Genomic DNA, 22,875 nt, shown 5'->3' on the forward strand with positions numbered 1-22,875 from the left:
TTTCTTCAATAAAATTCGATGTATAATCTACGGGTGATGACTTTTATTAGACTGACTCTCATTTGCACCGACCATTTAGGAAAATCAGAGAAAAATGTCATTTGCATAATAATTTGGAACACAGTGTATATTATTTCTCACAGCTGAGGATTTCCAAGAATGCATCTAATCTACTGTATGTGCATTGGTTTAATATTGTGTCTGTGAGATCGATCACAAAATTCCTTTAAATACAGCTCCTTTCCGATTTGGTTTATTGTTGCAGTTTGAAATAACTTGTTTCACTGGACAGCCCCTTTTATTATCACCTATCCACATATGATCAGTGGATAGGTACATTTTTATACCCAACTGGTAACTGTTATCCTCATTATAAAATGGAGTGGCAAGTGAGATGCTTGACCACTGATCCATTCATTCTCTTTAGGGCTGGTGGAAAAGTGGGCTGTCTAGCACTGCAGGCGTTGATCCAGGGAACTAGTCTGATTGCCGTATGTGGAGTCGGGAAGGAATTTTTTTCCCCATGGTGGAGTTACTCTTTGCCACATGGGTTTTTTTTGCCTTCCCCTGGATCAACATGTTAGGGCATGTTAGGTTAGGCTATGGGTTGAACTAGATGGACTTACAGTCTTCCTTCAACCTTAATAACTATGTAACTATGTATGTAACTGTGCTTAGGATAGATCATCAATATCAGAATAGTGGGGTGTGACACCTGGTATGCCTGCTGATCATCTGTTCCCGCTGCCGGCGGTGACCAGATGTGATCAGTACTGGAGCGGAACAGCACAGCTCAATATAGTCAACTATGTAGTAGGCACGGCCGGGTACTGCACATCTGCCCCTATTCGAATGAATAGGGGCGGATCTGCAGTACCTGGCTGAGACTGCTGTAGAGTTGATGGAGCTGTGCTGTCCGGCGCCACAACTGATCACATTTGGCTGGCACCAGGAGCTGATCAGCAGGGGTGCTGGGTGTCACACCTCACTAATCTGGTATTGATGACCTATTTTTGAAAGCAAGCCATAAGAAGTCCCTTTTGCAGTTTGAAAAACACCTGTTTGAAACTTTACCCCTTCATGTTCTCTATAGTGAATTAAGAAGCTTGTGGTCATCTATTCTCCAATTCATGAAAGGCATAGAATCAAGAATCAAATTCTATTAACAAGTAAAATGAGGGGTGGGCTTTGTGCATCGGACGTCTTTAAATACTAATGGTCAACTCATTTACGCCACTCTCCAGCCTGGTCAACTCTTAGAGCATTTTCTAGATGGTGGAAATTGAAAAACTGTGGCTAGTCCCAATCCATCCAAATTCTTACCTTTCGCTTCTCACATGTTGCGACCAATCATTTTTACGAAAACTATTTGGAATACACATTAATGTCTTGCGCATTCCCAGATGTCCTTATTCCTATTTAATCCTGCAATACTTGATGCTGTAGTTAGAATGTTAATTTTATAAGGCCGTGGTTTAATACAAATCTTTTCTGTTTTGCAGATATAGCTGATAGGCATTCTAGGGTTTTATTACCTTTTGATACTTTACAATCTCTTAAAGATACCCTTAAACTCTCATTATCCTTACATCCTAATCAGGCACTATATGTACTCTCATTTCTCTTCCCTCAAAGTCTCTCAACCTACCCAGTTTGAAAAGTTATGTAGAGCTGGTGTTTCAACTAAAAAATTAATATCAGATATCTATCGGATATTATTTAACCCCTATATAAATGGTCACCCGAAACACTCACACATGAGCAAATGGGAAAGCTTTCTTAGGGAATCCCTCTCGCCTAGTACTTGGCAAGGAATATGGACTTTCTCTTGCTTTGCTTATAGGGAAAATCAATATAAACTAGTTATGTATTGGTGTCACACTCTTTCCCTATTACATAAACTCATTCCTAATATTCCCAACTGCTGCTGGAGATGTGGCGACTGAGGGAGATTTACCTAACTTATTCTGGTCTTGTACAGAAATTCTAGGCTTTTTGAAAACTGTTAAATATTGTATTATTAAGGTCATTGTTCTTCAGTAGAGACAAGCGAACGTGTTTGGAAAACGTTCACCAATCTCAAATTCGGCGCAAACGTAGCACATTCGGATTCCTGCTCACTTTCACAAGCTTTTTTACTCAAGCCCAGACACAGTTTGGTAAATCATCGGCTTTCCACTAATGCTTTTCTTACTACTTTGGCTATGATAGTGGTGCTGTATAATGAGCGGGGTGGCGAGTTTGATTAGGGGAGGGTATGTGTCTAGGTACGAGGAGAATGTGGAGAGGTTACAGCAGCAGCGCTTTCTTTTTTTTTCCTTAACTTTATGTATGTTCATTCCGGAAACCAATCAGGGTGCAGAAAAATTCCACAACGTCATGACGCAAGGTCTTCTGTGATTGGTTGCTGAAGTCACATGTCCCTGGCCATATAAAAAACAGACATCTTGTTTTGCTGGCCCATTTGCTCAAAGTCACATGAGTGGGGAAAAAGCAAGGTCATGGTGGAAGGGGGAATAGGCTTTGTGTTTGACGTGTACGTGGGTTAGGTGTTAATGTGAATGAAAGCTCAACTGAACAAGCACCATCTTGTCCTCTCCAAAGAGCACTGACAACATCTGTTACTGGACAGGCTACTTTACTCCCTTTCTTTGGCAGCCGCACAGTGGCAAGCCTTGTACAAAAGAGCATGTGCTCCAGTGAATGGCAAGCACTGCATCAAGTGGCCTATCTTCCTCCACCTTAATATCACACACAGTACAATACTCAGAGGTGGCACCCCAATCATCCTTGTTTCCCCACGCATCAAATATTTCCAAACGCCCAACTGACTGTGGGGAACCTCAGATGGGCCATTCTGAAGAGCTGTTCACACATTGTATACCATGGGCATCAGATGTCTGCTCCAAAGAATCACAGAATCCAGAGGAGGAAAGCATCTTCACCGATGCCCAAAAAAATTTTCATGTTGGATGCGGGACCAAACGAAGTAGTGTCCGAGCAGAATCCAGACCCGCGTCACCAGACTTTAACCACCAAAGATGTAGGTGATCCTGATGAGACTCAGATACAAGAGGCACACGCGAACTGTACTGTGATGTCAGGGTAGGAAAAGGAGGATGACTCTCAGGGAGAGGAGTGTGAGAACAGAGGATGGCAATGAGGTTGTAGAGCCCACTTGATGTGAACCCAGAGGTACGCAGCTGAGTAGCTCAGCAGAGTAGGTGGATGATGAGGAAGATGAAGAGATTAAGTTGCGGCTTCCCACACAGATGTGAAGTGACAACATCCTCAGCCCCAACTCTCTCTGTGTGCAGTTCGCAGGGGCGGCAAGGGTTTCCTAGCCTGGTAGTTTTTTTGTAACTGCATAGGATGGCCCAACACAAGTTATCTGACAAATTTGCAAAAAAAACTCAGTAGAGGCAAAAATTGCAATAATTTGACACCTACATGAATCGGCACATGTGTGATCAACATGCCTTAGTGTGGGAATCTCACTGTGCTAAAATGAGGACTAGCGGTCCTTGCCAACCACCGGCCGTCCCATCAACCCCATCTGCTGTTTGCTCCTTCGTCACCTTTCCAAGTGTTCACACACAGGTCTCCAGCCACAGGAGCTACAATTGTTTACCCACCACAGTCGAGAGTGAGAGCCGGTCAGCTGTTATGGAAATAGACATGTCTGCTGCTTTTGTGTCACATAGCACAGCACATCTTTCTCAATCCACTATAACATCTCTGCATGCACCTCACTCACAGACCAGCAGTTTGTCCTGTTCTCAGTACTCCGCCCTCTCTCAGCACAGCATCCAGCCCTCGGTCCTGCAGTTGTGGTCACGTAAAATAATGTTTCCTCCTACACATGGCAAAGATAAGAGCTTGAACTCCACCACCTCCATTCTATCGGCCATGGAAATACTGCCTTTCCTCCTGGTGGATACAGACGGTTTCCAAAAGTTTATGGCCGTTGCAGTCCTCTGTTACCACCTGCCCAGTCGCCATTACTTCTCAAAGAAAGGGATTGAGCAATGCCTTGTGGTATATTAAACTTGTACATTATGAGTAATGTAAGGTTTCTCTTACTAAGAGTGTTGGGGGACACTCACTTGGCCGCGATATTCAAGCACACGGGCACGGGTTTATAAAACAAAGCAGTCCATGCGGTTTATTAAGCCTCATAAACCGGGTTACGCACAGTTCATAACATGAAACACAACAGGCACCAACTGGTGATATTTACTTGTAGCTTCTAACACTTCAGTGTACGGCTTTGCCTCACGGACACTAACACGCTGGTCCTCCCTTAACCAGTTCCCAAGGGAGACCACACAGTTCATAGAACTTCACAAGCACTACCGGCCTGTACGATACCTGACGGGAGCTCCGGCTCCACCTGCTGACTCCTTGCCAGTCCACACCTCCGGGTAAGCTGCCTTACAGGGATCACCAACTTGCCTGGCCAGCACACACTAGTTAGTCCAGACCTCACCGAAGGACTCCAGCTTCCCCACACTCTGTTAACACTCTTCTGGGTAAGCTGCCTAACGGGAATCCCCAACTTGCCTGTCCGGCACACAGTAGTCAGTCCAGACCTCACCGAAGGATTGTAGCTTCCCCAGTTCCACTGTGCACTGCTCCGGGATCCGGTCCTCCTCCTAGGACCTCCCACGCCAGCAGGTGCTTTCCAGGAAGCCTCCTCTCAGGCTTCCAACACAGGAACACACCGAGCCCTCAGGAACTCCCTCAGGGATTTTGCACTTGGACCCTTCAGGTCCAAACACTGGAACCACACAGGAACTTGTGACCCACACTCTGGTCACGTTATGTACCTGTAACCACACCCACAGTAATGGATCACATGGGCTGGTCACGTGATCCTGACATCACTGCAGGTCAATTCTCACGGCCTCAATACAACTCCGTGCACATCCCGGGGAGACCATGCAGCGCCCCCTACCTGTTACAGGGGTTACTGCATCACATATATCACATATCCCCCCCCTCTGTTCACACCTGTAGGGTTGAACACCTGTCATACACGTAGGATCACGGGATATGTCATGCACGTTGCCTTGCCCTACCTGTCGAGAGAACAGTCTCAGTCGGTTTTGAGCATCACACAGACCCATCCAGTTGTTGAGTTTACCCCGCCCCCAGCGGTCAACATGTAGGCCTTGAGCTTTGGCCCTTAAGTTACAGTCTGTCCGTGACACCAAACCTTTAGTCAAGTTTGTCTCTTTACTCGACCTTTCTCTCCAGGGTCGCCACCCACGGTTGGTATGGACATTAGTCCCACTTACAGTCGAGACTAGCAACTGATCAGAGTCTGACCCTCCATCACTACGTCTACTACTGTACATGTCCTTTTTGTTTCCTTTTCCTTGGGAAGGAGGCGGCCGCCACCTTATGTTCTGCAGCTGTTTATTGACCTGCCGTCTGTACAGTCTTAGCTGCTCTATTTCTCTCAAGTAGGCCACGCGATACCTCAGGAGCATCCGGATATTCGCTAGACTCTCCTTGGACCCGACAACCAGGAATGACACCATTCCATCTTCACCCACCTGGGCCTCGTCTTCAGCCAGAATCCTCAGTCTCTTCACACCTGACACATCCACCATCTCCTGCATCGCTTTTCCAAATCGGCCAATGAGCTTCGCTACCAGAGCTCTGGGCACTTGGACTGTGTCCTCTACCAAGCCCAGACGACTTTGAGCTTTCCTGGCTTGCTCCAAACAACGAGTGGCCTCACCATTCCCCAACAGGACCCTCTGCTTCGTGCGGAGGCACCGTAGGTGCATGTCCCTCAGGACAGCCACCCTCTTCACTGTGACTTCCTTAGTAGACAGTACCACCAACTGTTTCGTCTCTAGTGCCCAGTGCACACTAGACGCTTCCACTGCCTTTTTAAAGGCCTCATGCACACCCTCGCGGGTACATGCATCTTGCGCCTGTACGGGTACATCTATCACGCACTTGAAGAGCGGAGTCTCACTTCCTTCAAGAACAGATGGCTCCTGCCTTGCCATGGACCTTTCCATCAAGACACCTGTCACAACCGGGTGACCATCTTGTTCTACTTTTAGCGCCAACTCCTCTTCAGCTTTACTCTCATTACCACTCTGGTACTGGCACGAGAAGTCTGCGACCACCACCTCTTTTCCTTGTAGAGGGCCTTTTAGTGCTTCTCTAAGCACTACAATGTCTTCCTTTAGGGTCTGATACACACTTTGCCATCTGAACAGGTGGCCTCTGAGCTCAGAGACTTCCTTCTCCAGCTCATCCACTCTGCGCTCAGCCGCTTGTCTCAGGACCCTTTCTCGTTCGACATGGTCGTTCACCGTCTCTATAACCAATTCCATCTCGCTTCTCCCATCCTCCGGACTGGTGAAACATCCATCACTTGAGGAGGTATTCACTTCCGGCACCATCTCCTTGGTGGCCTCCTCCACTTCCGCACCCTCCGACTCTGCACTGTCAGGGTCGGCCCTCTCTTGGGTCTCAGCGGTGACGTCATTAGGTTCGTCCCTTTTCCCTGGGACTTCAGAGTACTTCATACACCCCAGGTCCTCAGCAACTTCCGTCAATTCCTCACACGGAGCAACGGGTTCAGCCCCTTTGGCTCTTTTACGTCTCCGGCGACGGGAGGAAGAATTGCCTGAGTCAACCTTGTTACACTCTTTTCCACTGGCGTCACCGTCTGAATGGGAGTCGCCACCAATCGTCACCACAGGTCCTGGACCCCGTCCTCCACCCGTCAGCACAGGTCCTGGACCCCGTCCTCCACCTATCACCACAGGTCCTGGACCCCGTCCTCCACCCGTCAGCACAGGTCCTGGACCCCGTCCTCCACCCGTTACCATAGGTCCTGGACCCCGTCCTCCACCCGTTACCACAGGTCCTGGACCCCGTCCTCCACCTGTCACCAGGGCATATGCGCTTGTTACTGGCCATGACTTGTCACAGTCACCCCCAGAATCTGTGTCACACCCCACAGTCTGATGACCCTGCAAGTCACTCTCTGTCTGGGTGTCAGCTCCACGTGTTTTATCCAGCAGACCACTATCAGTCGTATTGTGGCACACTTCAGGTGACGTCAGATCAGTTAGTTGGACAGTCGCACCTTTCCCTCTGGTCAGGCCTGCCTTCTCAACATTACTAACTGACATCCACATTATATCCACAAACACTTCAGCCTTTTCCCACAGTGCTACCAAATCTTGTCCTATTACCATAGGATACGGCAAGATCGGGTCGACAACCACCTCATGGTATGTGGAAACCTCCGCTGCGACAATGTAGATAGTGGCTACCTGGAGATATTCAGTGTCGCCAGGTGACACAGAATCTCCTGGACGGGTTCTCAGCACAGACGCTTCTCTCCCCGGGTCTATCAACCCTTGCACACACTTTCCATCCAGCCAAAAAGGACACAGTCGTGACACCTCACTGATTGCCGCCCCTTTTTTGGCTCCGCCCTCTTTCTGGGCAAGTGCTCCGCTTTTTGATACCACCCCGGTTCGAGATTCAGCCCCCCTTCGGGATTCCACCCCTTTTTGGGCCATTACCCCTATTCGGGTTACCGCCCCTTTTTGGGTCTCCGCCCCCTTTTGGGCAACCATCCCCGTTTGGGCCACCGCTCACTATTAGGGATACTCCCCTTCCTGGGATACACCCCGTGGACTCCCCCACGGCACTCAGGCCCCAGTTCACCCCTTTTTCTCTGGGCTTGTACTGGCCCTTTAAGAGTCTGCACAAAAAGAGAAATTTTATTTTTTTTTTTTCTATGTCACTTCACCAGCCCCTGCTGGTACCGCCACAGCTCCCGCTGCAGTCACACACAACCGGCACCTCCAGGTGCTGCCAACCACAAGTCACTGCAGCTCCGCCTGCTGTGGAACCTCTCGCTGCAACCACGGCTACTCTCCACACGGCTCTGCACGGCTCCACCGCTGCCGCTTGTCACCTTCGTGACCCCGCCGAGTCACAGCAGATGCTTGTCACTTTCGTAACCCCGCCGAGTTACAGCTAGACGCTTGTCACCTTCGTGGCTCTGCCACAGCAATTAACTCCACGTGTGCTAGCGGGATTGTTGCCCGCATTCTCCACCAATTGTAAGGTTTCTCTTACTAAGAGTGTTGGGGGACACTCACTTGGCCGCGATATTCAAGCACACGGGCACGGGTTTATAAAACAAAGCAGTCCATGCGGTTTATTAAGCCTCATAAACCGGGTTACGCACAGTTCATAACATGAAACACAACAGGCACCAACTGGTGATATTTACTTGTAGCTTCTAACACTTCAGTGTACGGCTTTGCCTCACGGACACTAACACGCTGGTCCTCCCTTAACCAGTTCCCAAGGGAGACCACACAGTTCATAGAACTTCACAAGCACTACCGGCCTGTACGATACCTGACGGGAGCTCCGGCTCCACCTGCTCACTCCTTGCCAGTCCACACCTCCGGGTAAGCTGCCTTACAGGGATCACCAACTTGCCTGGCCGGCACACACTAGTTAGTCCAGACCTCACCGAAGGACTCCAGCTTCCCCACACTCTGTTAACACTCTTCTGGGTAAGCTGCCTAACGGGAATCCCCAACTTGCCTGTCCGGCACACAGTAGTCAGTCCAGACCTCACCGAAGGATTGTAGCTTCCCCAGTTCCACTGTGCACTGCTCCGAGATCCGGTCCTCCTACTAGGACCTCCCACGCCAGCAGGTGCTTTCCAGGAAGCCTCCTCTCAGGCTTCCAACACAGGAACACACCGAGCCCTCAGGAACTCCCTCAGGGATTTTGCACTTGGACCCTTCAGGTCCAAACACTGGAACCACACAGGAACTTGTGACCCACACTCTGGTCACGTTATGTACCTGTAACCACACCCACAGTAATGGATCACATGGGCTGGTCACGTGATCCTGACATCACTGCAGGTCAATTCTCACGGCCTCAATACAACTCCGTGCACATCCCGGGGAGACCATGCAGCGCCCCCTACCTGTTACAGGGGTTACTGCATCACATATATCACAGTAAGTTTCCAGGTTAATGATATTTAACTCTGCTGAAATCTGCTATACCACTATAGTAATTGAGACTGTGTCCTGTAGCAGCACAACAGTGTCTGATCTTACATACCATGTGTATCATGACAGCACATCTATAGTTCACTGCACTTGCTTTGTTAATCATTGTCTCTGATAGATTGTGCTGTCAATGATACACATGATTATTTTTTTATCAGAATTAGCTCTATCTTATTTTTACTGTTCACTGTAACTATATACAGATTATTATATATACCCAGGGACCCAGCTTCTTACTAGGGTTTTATCCTTGTTGTTATTATTCTAGTGATGTCCTGACTAATTGTATTTACGAAATGTAATAAAAGTTTTTGATATATTTTATACATTGTATAGCACTCCATTCTTTTGGTTTTCAACATAGTACAGGAGTTTACAATTATTATCATCCACTGTAATTATATGGGGGATCATAAATACTTACTGTTTACAATATGCTTCCAACGGCATGAAATAAATCTGAGTTTATTTTTTTACTTCTCAAAGAAAGCTGTGCCTGCGCTACTCCAGCATGTTGCCAACAACATCACCCGCTCCCTGAAAAAATCTATGTCTGCCAGGGTGCATTTCGTCACTGACACCTGGACGAGCAAACATGGGCAGGGGCGTTACATCTTGCTGACTGAAAAACTGACCGGAACATCAAGAACTAGTCTGAACAGGTGCATACCAAAAAAAGCAACTAGTACCAAAATACGAAAATGGTTGCACTCAATTGTGCTAAAGCATGTCAATGTCAAATACATGAAGTGAGAATAGCAAAATGGCTTTTGAAATTTAGGAAAAATACACGAGACGTTTAGCACAAAATTTGATCAAATAGTGTGAGCCCATCAACCATCATCAAGGTAATATCATGAATTGGATGGGTCCCTGACCTAACTGCCCAGTGTGAACACTTACCTATGGCTAATATCTGAATGCATGGGTGAATATAAACACCTCTTTTGGTAAAGCCTACATTTATGGGTTGGTCAGAACCTGACGTGATTAGATGTAGTTAAAATCACCACATGGTGAAGGGCGGAGCGCTCAGTCAGAAAGCTTAGCATATAAATAACAGAAAAACTGACAGGCACATCAAGAAGTAGTCTGAACAGGTGCATACCAAAAAAAGAAACATATCAAAATAAAAAAATGGTTGCACTCAATTGTTTTAAAGGGAACCTATCACCCCCAAAATCGAAGGTGAGCTAAGCCCACCAGCATCAGGGGCTTATCTACAGCATTCTGTAATGCTGTAGATAAGCCCCCGATGTATCCTGAAAGATGAGAAAAAGAGGTTAGATTATACTCACCCAGGGGCGGTCCTGGTGCAATTCGGGTCCGATGGGCGTCGCGGTCCGGGTCCTCCCATCTTCTTACGATGACGTTCTCTTCTTGTATTCACGCTGCGGCTCCGGTGCAGGCGTACTTTGTCTGCCCTGTTGAGGGCAGAGCAAAGTACTGCAGCTTTCTGACTGAGCACTCTTCCCTTCACCATGTAGTGATTTTAACTATATCTGATCACATCAGGTTCTGACCCACCCATAAATGTAGGCTTTACCAAGAGAGGTGTTTATATTCACTCATGCATTCAGATATTATCCATAGGTAAGTGTTCACACTGGGCAGTTAGGTCAGGGACCCATCCTATTCACGAGATTATCTTGACGATGGTGGATGGGCTCACACTATTTGTCCAAATTTTGTGCTAAACGTCTCATTTGTATTTTTCCTAAATTTCAAAAGCCATTTTGCTATTCCCACTTCATGTATTTCACATTGACATGCTTTAACACAATTGAGTGCAACCATTTTTGTATTTTGACATCCTACTGACTAGGAACTGGATGACTCTGGTGGCTGTGGGGGCTGCTCCACAAGTCTTTGAATTCCCAAAGCTTGCAGGACAAACATCTGTATCTAACACTTCCACCCTTGCTTCTGCCTCCTTCATCTCCTCTAGGGCCTCCACTCATGCCCTCCACCTCTCCCTTAATCAGACACGCATTCCAACAGTGCAGATAGAATCTCCCCCACCTCCGTCAGGCAGTGTTTAAATTAATATGCCTTGGAGATCGGAGTCACACAGCTCAAGAGTTGTGGACAGGTAGTCTGGCCGAGTTAGAGCAATATCTGTCTCCACTAAACCTGGAGCCAGGGAAGTCCATAAAAGATAACCGTGCAAACCTGGTGGCGGCCCTACGCCATGGTAACCTCACAAACGTGCCTTGCATGGCTCACATCCTCAACTTGGTGATACAGCAATTTCTCTGCCACTATCCCAGCCTGTATGCGCTGCTTCAGAAAGCACGGTCGCTGTGTGCTCACTTCCGCCAATTGCACTCCACAGCTCATCGACTTACATCGCTACAGAGGTCTTTCAGCCTACCGGTTAACCATTTGATTAGCTATGTTCCGACACGGTGGAATTCCACTCTGTACTAGTGATGAGCAGCTCGGGTGACCTCCGAGTATTTATGACTGCTCGGAGATTTAGTTTAAATCGCGGCAGCTGAATGATTTACAACTACTAGCCAGCTTGATTACATGTGGGGATTCCCTAGCAACCAGGCAACCCCCACATGTACTTAGCCTGGCTAGTAGCTGTAAATCATTGAGCTGCCACGATGAAAACTAAATCTCCGAACACTAACAAATAATCAGAGACCACCCGAGCTGCTTGGGAAAACCTGAGCCAGGAGTATTTTTGCTCATCACTACTCTGTACATATTACAGCGACTGTGGCAATATCTCAAATTTCCGGACTGTCGGGGCACAGGCGGATGCCATGGGAGGGTGACTTACAGCGATCAAGGGGGGCTCATGGTACTAGACAAACTTCATGAAGATGCAGGAGCCGAGGATAAATGGAGGATAAGGTGATGGACGCACAACAGTCAGGAGATGAAGAGGATAATGATACACTCTCTGTTGTCTGTGATTGGCAGGAGGGGACAGAGGAAGCCATCTTCAGTGTTACCCCGCCACCAACACAGCATGGACTTTGACCTCATAGAAGCGCCGGACACATGAGCACCTTCTCGCTGCACTATCTTCAACACAGTACCCTTATTCTTAGGGTTAGAAATAGTGCTGACTACTGGTTCGCCACTCTGTTAGATAAAAAAACCATAAGAGGAAAAACCTCCACTAACTATAGACAAAAAACACCAGTACAAAAGCAAAGGTGCTTACCTGTCATGGTCTCTGACCAATTGCACTATCAAGGTGCAGCGGACCCAAGTTAAGATGGCAACTGCACAGGTGCAATAATACCGATGAGGCAGCCAGCCTACAATCGGATTCGCCGCTTGGTACACCAGTGCAAAAAAAATAATCTGTGGCATGTTCACACAGAGAATGCAGAGCATATAGCTCAGCCTATTAATGATGCCATATGGCGGGCTAACCAGTGCTGACTAATACATCCTGTGTGAACAAAGGCCACAGTTTACAGAGCCATCTAGGGCCCAACTGTACCCCGGAAAATATAAAGTGCACAAAAAAATAACAATGTATGCAAGGTATTGGTTGATATTATGGCCACAATACTTAAGCTGGTAACCCACGTCAAGGGTCTTTGCATCTTGCCAGTTCTAATCTAACAACAAAAAACCATAAGAGGAAAACCTCCACTAACTAAAGACAAAAAAAACACCACTACACAGGCAAAGGTGCTTACCTGTCACGGCCTCTGACCAATTGCACTATCAAGGTGCAGCGAACCCAAGTTAAGATGGCAACTGCACAGGTGCAATAATACCGATGAGGCAGACAGCCTACAATCAGGGATTGGCTGCTTAGATACATGGTAAAAGAGTCAATTTCGCCAGATGATTTCCCCCTGGAAAGGGATGCGCGCATGCAGGAGAATCAAAATATGCTTGTAGACTATCTTAAGAGTGGTTTTCCCCAAGACAGCAGTGAGGCACTCAGTGTGCTTCCCAGTTGTAGACATCCAACCCCGGGAATGTCAAGGCGCCATCGCCAAAACAGCATCAGTAGCAGTGTAAGTGGCATAAGCAATTTCTGTGAGTCGTTTAACACTTTTTTTAGACCAACCCATGCACCAGCAGAGCAGAGTACAAGTCTGTCACGTGAGCGACTGGAGAGGATGGTGCAGGAGTATCTGAAGCTCAATATCAATGCCATCGGGAAAGGAGGGGGGTTGGACCCTTTTACATTTTTGTGTTAAAAAATGGAATAGTGGCCTGATGTGCCTGTCATGCTTTGGAGGTTTTGTCATGCCCGGAAGCCAGCGTTCTCTCAGAACTTGTCTTCAGTGCTGCTGGAGGTGTCCTGACGGATAAGCGCATCTGGCTGTTCCCTCAAAGTGTTGACCGCCTAACTTTCATCTCCGATGACTTTTGCACCCCAGTCGCAGATTGGGCAGGCTAGGCGATGGTGTCATTTTTAGTGTCAGGTATTGATCTCACGTTATTGCAGTCTGTGCCATCTTTGTGGTGTCTGCTGTGCCTGCTGTTGCTACTGCTGCTGATGTTACAAACAATGTTTTCAAATGTGGAGACTCCAAGTTGGGTCTCCATCAGGTGGGTTGTCTGTGGTGAAAGGTGTGTCAGAGGCCTATTATACTATTTCTAATCTGTGGAATTTGATGCCACTTTTGTGCTGTGTGACGATTATTTTTTGAAATGTGGAGACCCCATATTGGGTCTCCATCTGGTGGGTTGCCTATAGGAGAAGGTTTGTCAGAGGCTTATTATACTGTTTCTACTCTGTGGAAATTGATGCCACTTTAGTGTTGTGTGACAATTATTTTTTGAAATGTGGAGACTCCAAGTTGGGTCTCCATCTGGTGGGTTGCCCGTTAAAGTAGGTTTCACAGACAAGCAGGCCTGCACTTACTTTCAGTCAATTACCTGTATTACTTTCCTTACATTTTTCTACCAATATTACGGTATGAAACTGATGTTTCTGCCATCTGAATGTGGCTGGAATAAAGAAAAAAAAATTGGAGGTGTTGCGCTGAGGTGTGAGGTCTCCCAGCTAAGATGGCTTACACCACTCCCTTAACTTCCAGGTCCTCATTAAAACTTCAATTCCAAGCTGTAAATGCCAGGCCAGACCCTGATACCTCATACATGGCCTATGGCTGACTGCTTGTGTGCCATTATAACAGGTTCTACTGTGGGTAAATTGATCAGTCAACTATCTGTGTTACTAGTCATACATTTTTCTATCAATAGTAGTCTATAAAACTGATGTTTGTGCCATCTGAGTGGGCTGTGCAATATACTACGTGGGCTGTGCAATATACTACGTGGGCTGTGCAATATACTACGTGGGCTGTGCAATGTACTACGTGGGCTGTGCAATGTACTACGTGGGCTGTGCAATGTACTACGTGGGCTATGCAATGTACTGCGTAGGCTGTGCAATGTAGTGCGTGGGCTGTGCAATATACTACATGGCTGTGCAATATACTACGTGGGCTGTGCAATATACTACGTGGGCTGTGCAATATACTACGTGGGCTGTGCAATATAGAACGTGGGCTGTGCAATATAGAACGTGGGCTGTGCAATATAGAACGTGGGCTGTGCAATATAGAACGTGGGCTGTGCAATATAGAACGTGGGCTGTGCAATGTACTACGTGGGCTGTGCTATACACTACGTGGCCTGTGCTATACACTATGTGGCCTGTGTTATACACTACGTGGCCTGTGTTATACACTACATGGCCTGTGTTATACACTACGTGGCCTGTGTTATATACTGCGTGCGTAGGCTGTTATATACTACGTGAGCTGTGTTATATGCTACGTGGGCTGTTATAACTATGTGGCTGTGTTATATGCTATGTGGGCTGTTATACACTGCGTGGGCTGTGCTATATACTCCGTGGGCTGTGTTATATACAACGTGGCTGTGCTATATACTCTGTTGGCTGTGCTATATACTCCGTGGGCTGTGCTATATACTATGTTGCTGTGCTATATACTACGTGGCTGTGCAATATACTACGTGGCCTGTTATATACTACATGAACGGGTGCGAACAATCAGCGACAGGCGCAGTCCGGCTGCGAATTGGCGTGGGATTTGAACCACGCTTCGCTAATTGGTCGCGGCCGGCCGAATCCTGTGTAGTCAATGTATTATTCTAAAATGTTCACAAATAAACTACATACATATTCTAGAATACCCGATGCGTTAGAATCGAGCTACCATCTAGCCAGTCATAAAACCCAACTGTTCACTTCACATTACCAGTGCTTCTATATGTCTAATAGTGTGTAAGTGGAGATTGACTCTATCTACATCAAATTCCAAGTTACACATGCGCATAGAGGATGTGCGGCGTATACAGGATGTGCGGCATATTCAGGATGTACAGTGTATACAGGATGTACAGTGTATACTGGTTGTATAGTGTATGCAGGATGCACAGTGTATACAGGATGTACAGTGTATACAGGATGTACAGTGTATACAGGATGTATAGCGTATACAGGATGTACAGTGTATACAGGATGTACAGTGTATACAGAATGTGCAGTGTATACAGGATGTGCAGTGTATACAGGATGTACAGTGTATACAGGATGTGCAGCGTATACAGGATGTGCAGTGTATACAGGATGTACAGTGTATACAGGATGTACAGTGTATACAGGATGTACAGTGTATACAGGATGTACAGTGTATACAGGATGTACAGTGTATACAGGATGTATAGTGTATACAGGATGTGCAGTGTATACAGGATGTATAGCGTATACAGGATGTACAGTGTATACAGGTTGTATAGTGTATACAGGTTGTATAGTGTATACAGGATGTACAGTGTATACAGGATGTATAGCGTATACAGGATGTACAGTGTATACAGGTTGTACAGTGTATACAGGATGTACAGTGTATACAGGATGTGCAGTGTATACAGGATGTGCAGCGTATACAGGATGTACAGTGTATACAGGTTGTATAGTGTATACAGGATGTACAGTGTATACAGGATGTATAGCGTATACAGGATGTACAGTGTATACAGGTTGTACAGTGTATACAGGATGTACAGTGTATACAGGATGTGCAGTGTATACAGGATGTGCAGTGTATACAGGATGTACAGTGTATACAGGATGTACAGTGTATACAGGTTGTATAGTGTATACAGGATGTACAGTGTATACAGGTTGTACAGTGTATACAGGATGTGCAGCGTATACAGGATGTGCAGCGTATACAGGATGTACAGTGTATACAGGTTGTATAGTGTATACAGGATGTACAGTGTATACAGGATGTATAGCGTATACAGGATGTACAGTGTATACAGGATGTGCAGCGTATACAGGATGTGCAGCGTATAGAGGATGTACAGCGTATACAGGATGTACAGTGTATACAGGATGTACAGTGTATACAGGATGTGCAGTGTATACAGGATGTGCAGTGTATACAGGATGTGCAGTGTATACAGGATGTGCAGCGTATACAGGATGTGCAGCGTATACAGGATGTGCAGCGTATACAGGATGTGCAGTGTATACAGGATGTGCAGTGTATACAGGATGTGCAGTGTATACAGGATGTACAGCGTATACAGGATGTACAGCGTATACAGGATGTATAGTGTATACAGGATGTGCAGTGTATACAGGATGTATAGTGTATACAGGATGTATAGTGTATACAGGATGTGCAGTGTATACAGGATGTGCAGCGTATACAGGATGTACAGTGTATACAGGTTGTATAGTGTATACAGGATGTATAGTGTATACAGGATGTGCAGTGTATACAGGATGTGCAGCGTATACAGGATGTGCAGCGTATACAGGATGTGCAGCGTATACAGGATGTACAGTGTATACAGGATGTACAGTGTATACAGGATGTGCAGTGTATACAGGATGTATAGTGTATACAGGATGTATAGTGTATACAGGATGTGCAGTGTATACAGGATGTGCAGCGTATACAGGATGTACAGTGTATACAGGTTGTACAGTGTATACAGGATGTATAGTGTATACAGGATGTGCAGTGTATACAGGATGTGCAGTGTATACAGGATGTGCAGCGTATACAGGATGTGCAGCGTATACAGGATGTACAGTGTATACAGGATGTACAGTGTATACAGGATGTTCGACTTGGGCTACTTTCACACTAGCGTCGTGCACTGCGTCGCTATGCGTCGTTTTGTAGAAAAAACACATCCTGCAAAAGTGCTTGCAGGATACATTTTTTCTCCATAGACTTGCATTAGCGACGCAGTGCGACGCATTGACACACGTCGCAACTGTCGTGCGACGGTTGCGTCGTGTTGCGTCGGTCCGTCGCCACCAAAAAACGTTGCTTGTAACGTTTTTTGGTGCGTCGAGACCATCTTTTCCGACTGCGCATGTGCGGCTGGAACTCCGCCCCCTCCTCCCCGCACCTCACAATGGGGCAGCGGATGCATTGAAAAACTGCATCCGCTGCCCCCGTTGTGCGGCGCTTGCACAGTATGCGTCGGTACGTCACAACGTCGCATTGCGACATGCGTCATACGATGCTAGTGTGAAAGTAGCCTTATGGAATATCTCACAGCCCTATTAAATATCATAACCGAGTGCTATGAGGCGGTCTGGACCCCCGGGACACACATTTGGTACAAAGAGATTATTAGTGAACATGGTTGCATTAAGTAGTACGTGTCAAACTAGAATAGCTCTTCAACCCTTCTCCCCCATTTCTTTCTTCTGTGTCACTGTTCTGTCCGGTTATTGTCCATGTTTAATTGTAAGATGTTAACTGTGCTGCGAGTTCACTCATCATTACTGATTATTAAGTCAAACAATGCAATATTATTTGCTAATATTTTGAATTTTATGATGTCTTTCTGTAATTTTTTTTTTAAATGTACCAAAAATACAGTTATAAAATATTACTGAATTAGCATAAAAATTAAAAATTAAAACATTGCAAAATGTTCAACTTTTTTTGTCAAATTTTTCTTTATTTTCAAAAATAAACACAAATCATATCAACCAAATTGTACCACAATCATGAAGTACAGCATGTTACGAAAAAACAATCCAAACATTAGTGGGATCCGTTGAAGTGCTCCAGAGTTATTACTCCATAAAGTGACAGTGGTCAGAACTGGAGCCATTGGCCTGGTCAGGAAGGTGTAAACAGGCCGGGGGTGATCCTGTCAGCAGGATATATTCTGGCAATGGACATACAATAACCTGTCTGCTACCTGCAGGGCGCTGGAAGTCTGAAATCGCCACATTGCTGCAGGTTATTCTAAGATTATATCCCAGTCAGGCCATTACCTTTGAAAAATGTTCTATTTCATATATTGGATAAGATTAAAATGTTATACTAACTCTTAGGGTACCGTCTCACATTGGCACTTTGGTCGCTACGACGGTACGATCCGTGACGTTCCAGCGATATCCATACGATATCGCTGTGTCTGACACGCAGCAGCGATCAGGGATCCTGCTGAGAATCGTACGTCGTAGCAGATCGTTTGAATCTTTATTTCGTCGCTGGATCTCCCGCTGTCATCGCTGGATCGGTGTGTGTGACATCGATCCAGCGATGTCTTCACTGGTAACCAGGGTAAACATCGGGTTACTAAGCGCAGGGCCGTGCTTAGTAACCCGATGTTTACCCTGGTTACCATCGTAAATGTAAAAAAAAAACAAAAAAAAACAGTACATACTCACATTCCGGTGTCCGTCAGGTCCCTGGCCGTCTGCTTCCCGCACTGACTGTGAGCGCCGGCCGTAAAGTGAAAGCAGAGCACAGTGGTGACATCACCGCTCTGCTTTGGCCGGCGCTTACACAGGATGCAGGAGGAGTGCAGGGAAGCGGACGCCGGGCACCGGAATGTGAGTATGTGTTTTTTTAATTTTACGTTTACGCTGGTAACCAGGGTAAACATCGGGTTACTAAGCGCGGCCCTGCGCTTAGTAACCCGATGTTTACCCTGGTTACCCGGGGCCTTCGGCATCGTTGGTCGCTGGAGAGCAGTCTGTGTGACAGCTCCCCAGCGACCACACAACCACTTACCAACGATCACGGCCAGGTCGTATCGCTGGTCGTGATCATTGGTAAATCGTTTTGTGTAACGGTACCCTTAGTTGCTCCTTGTAAGTGATTTGAACTGTTTGCTGTTCTCCATGTTGAGACTACTAGTTAGCACATTTCCCAGAAGTGCAGTGATCAGACGGTGTGTATCTGCCCTCATTTACAACCCTGGATGATGTGTTGGTGATACTGAGTCATTTTGTTATGAAGGACCTCCATGGATACAATGTGAAGTCTGACATCTACAGCCTTGGGATCACTGCCTGTGAACTAGCTACTGGCCGTGTGCCGTTCATGGACATGCACCGCACTCAGGTAAGCCACGCGGGAGTGACGCCATCTTGTGTCGGATTTCGGCCATCATTGCATGGTAATGTTATGATAAGTGGTTTGGCGCTAGCTCTGTTCCCATGCAGTACATGTTATCTGCCGCACCTCACCTGTTTACACCGGATGATGTGATGCCCGTAGCGATGATTTTTTTTTTTGCCGGCGTTTTGCTTGTTTGATGGGTGGTCGCCAGAATAGGATAATCATTTCTATGAACACTCGTTGGCTGATTACCTCCTCTTCTAAAGACAACCAAAAAACAATGTAATCTTGTAGATGTTTGCTTCCTGATCTTGGTGTCGTGAACAAATCACTACTAGTATTTTTTTTCATCAGATGTGATAATTAGTATTTTCTTGACATCGTGCTTAAACATCGAGAATTGTAAATAATAAAATTATATGTACTGTATAATAAGACACATTTCTCCTATGGAAAGAATAAATCCGATTAATTGCTGCACTTGTATCCCAGAGGCTTCCATTGCCATCCTTGCATAAATAACTGGTTCTGTCTATTCTTTCCATAGGAATCCTATGGTTGAAACATAGCATACTTAACATTGCCTTTATTTGGAAAAGAAAAAAAAATCTTTGGAGGATTCTTTCATAAACACTTTCGAGTCTTTTTAATAGAGTATTTGTATTGTAATGGAAACATTCATTTTACTCATATAATATATGGTGTTTTTAGTTTACCTTTTTATATAGGGGCATTCCAGTAACCTTACATTGATTTGTTGGATTCATCAGCAAATTAAAGGTTCTTAATGGCTACCTTTTTTCTGTCTACCGTATATACTCAAGTATAGGCCTACTCAAGTATAAGCCGAGGCACCTAAATTTTGCCACCCAAAACTGGGAAAACGTATTGACTCGAGTATAAGCCGGGTATGCATTGTCTGGGGAATGTTTTTCCTTGTGGAGAGTTCCAAGTCTGTGCAAGGAGACTTCTAGGCCCAACAATATTCCTCTGGGAATTTAAATATGCAAATAGCCTGTGACCAGAGGAATAAGACTTGAACACCAGCGCCACCTATTGGATGTAGCAATCCTAAAAGTCAAAATCTGCACTTATGGGGTAAGAAGATCATAGTAGTCTGTGGCAGCGCTGGGAATGGAAAATGTTGGCTTTTCTATACAGCATCTGATGATGCATATATTTATTTCTCCAAAATGCTTTACTTCATGGTTTCATAGATTTATTTCTAATATTAGATGCTGCTACAAAAGTTGAAAGGCCCCCCACAGAATCCTCTGTATGGTAACACCTTTCCCTGTGAAGAATCACCCATGAAGATATCGCGCTCAGGTGTGGATTCAGGAATCGGAGAGAGTGTTGTTGCTGCGAGCATGACCCAGACCATGACTAGTGACCGGCTGAGGACCCCCTCTCCAAGAACATTCTCAGCTGCTTTGCAAAATCTGGTGGAAATTTGCCTACAGCAAGATCCTGATAAAAGGTAGATCAGATGTCAGTCTTTTTTATGTATGTGTGATCATGGAAACTTCTTATATTTCCTAACTGTATATAGACTGTTTGCTGCTGTCATAGGGTGTCAAACTAATTTTCACTGAGGGCCAGATCAACATTATGGTTGCCTTCAAAGGATCGCTTGTAATTCTAAGGGCTCAGGTATATGTCCATGCTGTATGGTCTGAGTATGGACTGCAATGCAAGGACTGGCCATGGGCTAGAGTTGCCCCTGAGTAGTAGGGCTATAAGGGGGTGCCCTTGGGGAGTAGGGCTATAAGAGAGCTGCCCCTGGGTTGTAGGGCTATAAGAGTGCTGCCCCTGGGAAGTAGCGTTATAAGAGAGCTGCCCCTGGGTAGTTGGGCTATAAGGGGGTGCCCTTGGGGAGTAGGGCTATAAGAGCGCTGCCCCTGGGGAGTAGGGCTATAAGAGCGCTGCCCCTGGGTAATAGGTCTATAAGAGTGCTGCCCCTGGGGAGTAGGGCTGTAAGTGTGCTGTCCCTGGGTAGTAGGGCTGTAAGAGTGCTGTCCCTGAGTAGTAGGTCTATAAGAGTGCTGCTCTGTGTAGTAGGTCTATAAGAGCGCTGCTACTGGTTAGTAGGTCTGTAAAAGCGCTGCCCCTGGGTATTAGGGCTGTAAGAGTGCTGTGCCAGACTTCAGAGTCCAAGACGGACTTTTCTCTATGCCAAGTACTGGCTGCGTCTGATCTGATTCAAAGATGGAACCACACAAAAGTGCTGGCTGACTTCGTTCATTTGCTCACTCACAAAGATGACATCTTCTCCGTGTGCTCTCTCGCCCTCCTCAGCGCAGGCGGTGGATTTTGAGCTGCAGCTCATACCTCCCCTCTGCTGGGACCAGCTCCTTGTATGGCAGAAGTAGAGTCGGCCCATCTGTGTCCTGCGCTCATGGGCCACATAAAATGTGGCGGGCCAGATTCAGCCTGTGGGCTTAGAGTGTGACACCTCTGCCATAGGGCAAGCATAGGTAAGAAGATGAGAACGGCTGCCCACTCTCCCCATTCCCACAAGCTCGCTTTCTCGGGGTAATCCTTGACACTGATCTCTCCTTCAAACCGCATATCCAAGCCCTTTCCACTTCCTGCCGCCTTCAACTCAAAAATATTTCACAGATCCGTACATTCCTAAACCAATAATCTGCAAAAACCCTAGTCCATGCCCTCATCATCTCCCGCCTCGACTACTGTAACCTCCTGCTCTGTGTCCTCCCCTCTAACACTCTCACACCCCTCCAATCTATTCTAAACTCCGCTGCCCGATTAATCCACCTGCCCCCCCCGCTATTCCCCGGCCTCTCCACTCTGTCAATCTCTGGCTCCCCATTACCCAGAGACTCCAGTACAAAACCCTAACCACGACATACAAAGCCATCCACAACCTGTCTCCTCCATACATCTGTGACCTCATCTCCCGGTACTTACCTACACGCAACCTCCGATCTTCACAAGATCTCCTTCTCTACTCCCCTCTTATCTCCTCTTCCCACAATCGCACACAAGATTTCTCTCATGCATCACCCCTACTCTGGAACCCTCTACCACAACATATCAGACTCTCACCTACCATCGAAACCTTCAAAAAGAGCCTGAAGACCCACCTCTTCCGACAAGCCTACAACCTGCAGTAACCACCGATCAACCAAACCGCTGCATGACCAGCTCTATCCTCACCTACTGTATTCTCACCCATCCCTTGTAGATTATGAGCCCTCGCGGGCAGGGTCCTCTCTCCTTATGTACCAGTTGTGCCTTGTATTGTTTAAGATTATTGTACTTGTTTTTATTATGTATACCCCTCCTCACATGTAAAGCGCCATGGAATAAATGGCGCTATAATAATTATTAATAATAATAATAATTCGGCAGCGGTGAGACATTTGTTCATCTTTTTTTCCTGAGAACAAGATAGAATAATCCTTACA

General features: G+C 46.3%; 1 protein-coding gene across 9 annotated transcripts in view; it reads left to right on the top strand.

Moving 5' to 3' along the window:
- The window catches only part of STRADB (STE20 related adaptor beta), a 76,088-nt gene that overhangs the window by 39,029 nt on the left and 14,184 nt on the right, over positions 1-22,875 (top strand). For all 9 annotated transcript variants that reach the window (XR_013217726.1, XR_013217725.1, XR_013217721.1 and 6 more), the window contains exons 9-10: positions 19,343-19,447; positions 20,680-20,924. Coding sequence is in view for 2 of the 9 variants with exons in the window: in XM_077272074.1 (XP_077128189.1) it covers positions 19,343-19,447; positions 20,680-20,924 (350 nt within the window). In the remaining 7 variants the exon portion in view is untranslated. The remainder of the gene's footprint in view (positions 1-19,342; positions 19,448-20,679; positions 20,925-22,875) is intronic.

The sequence above is a fragment of the Ranitomeya variabilis genome, chromosome 7, assembly GCF_051348905.1.
Source record: "Ranitomeya variabilis isolate aRanVar5 chromosome 7, aRanVar5.hap1, whole genome shotgun sequence".
Lineage (NCBI taxonomy): Eukaryota > Metazoa > Chordata > Amphibia > Anura > Dendrobatidae > Ranitomeya > Ranitomeya variabilis.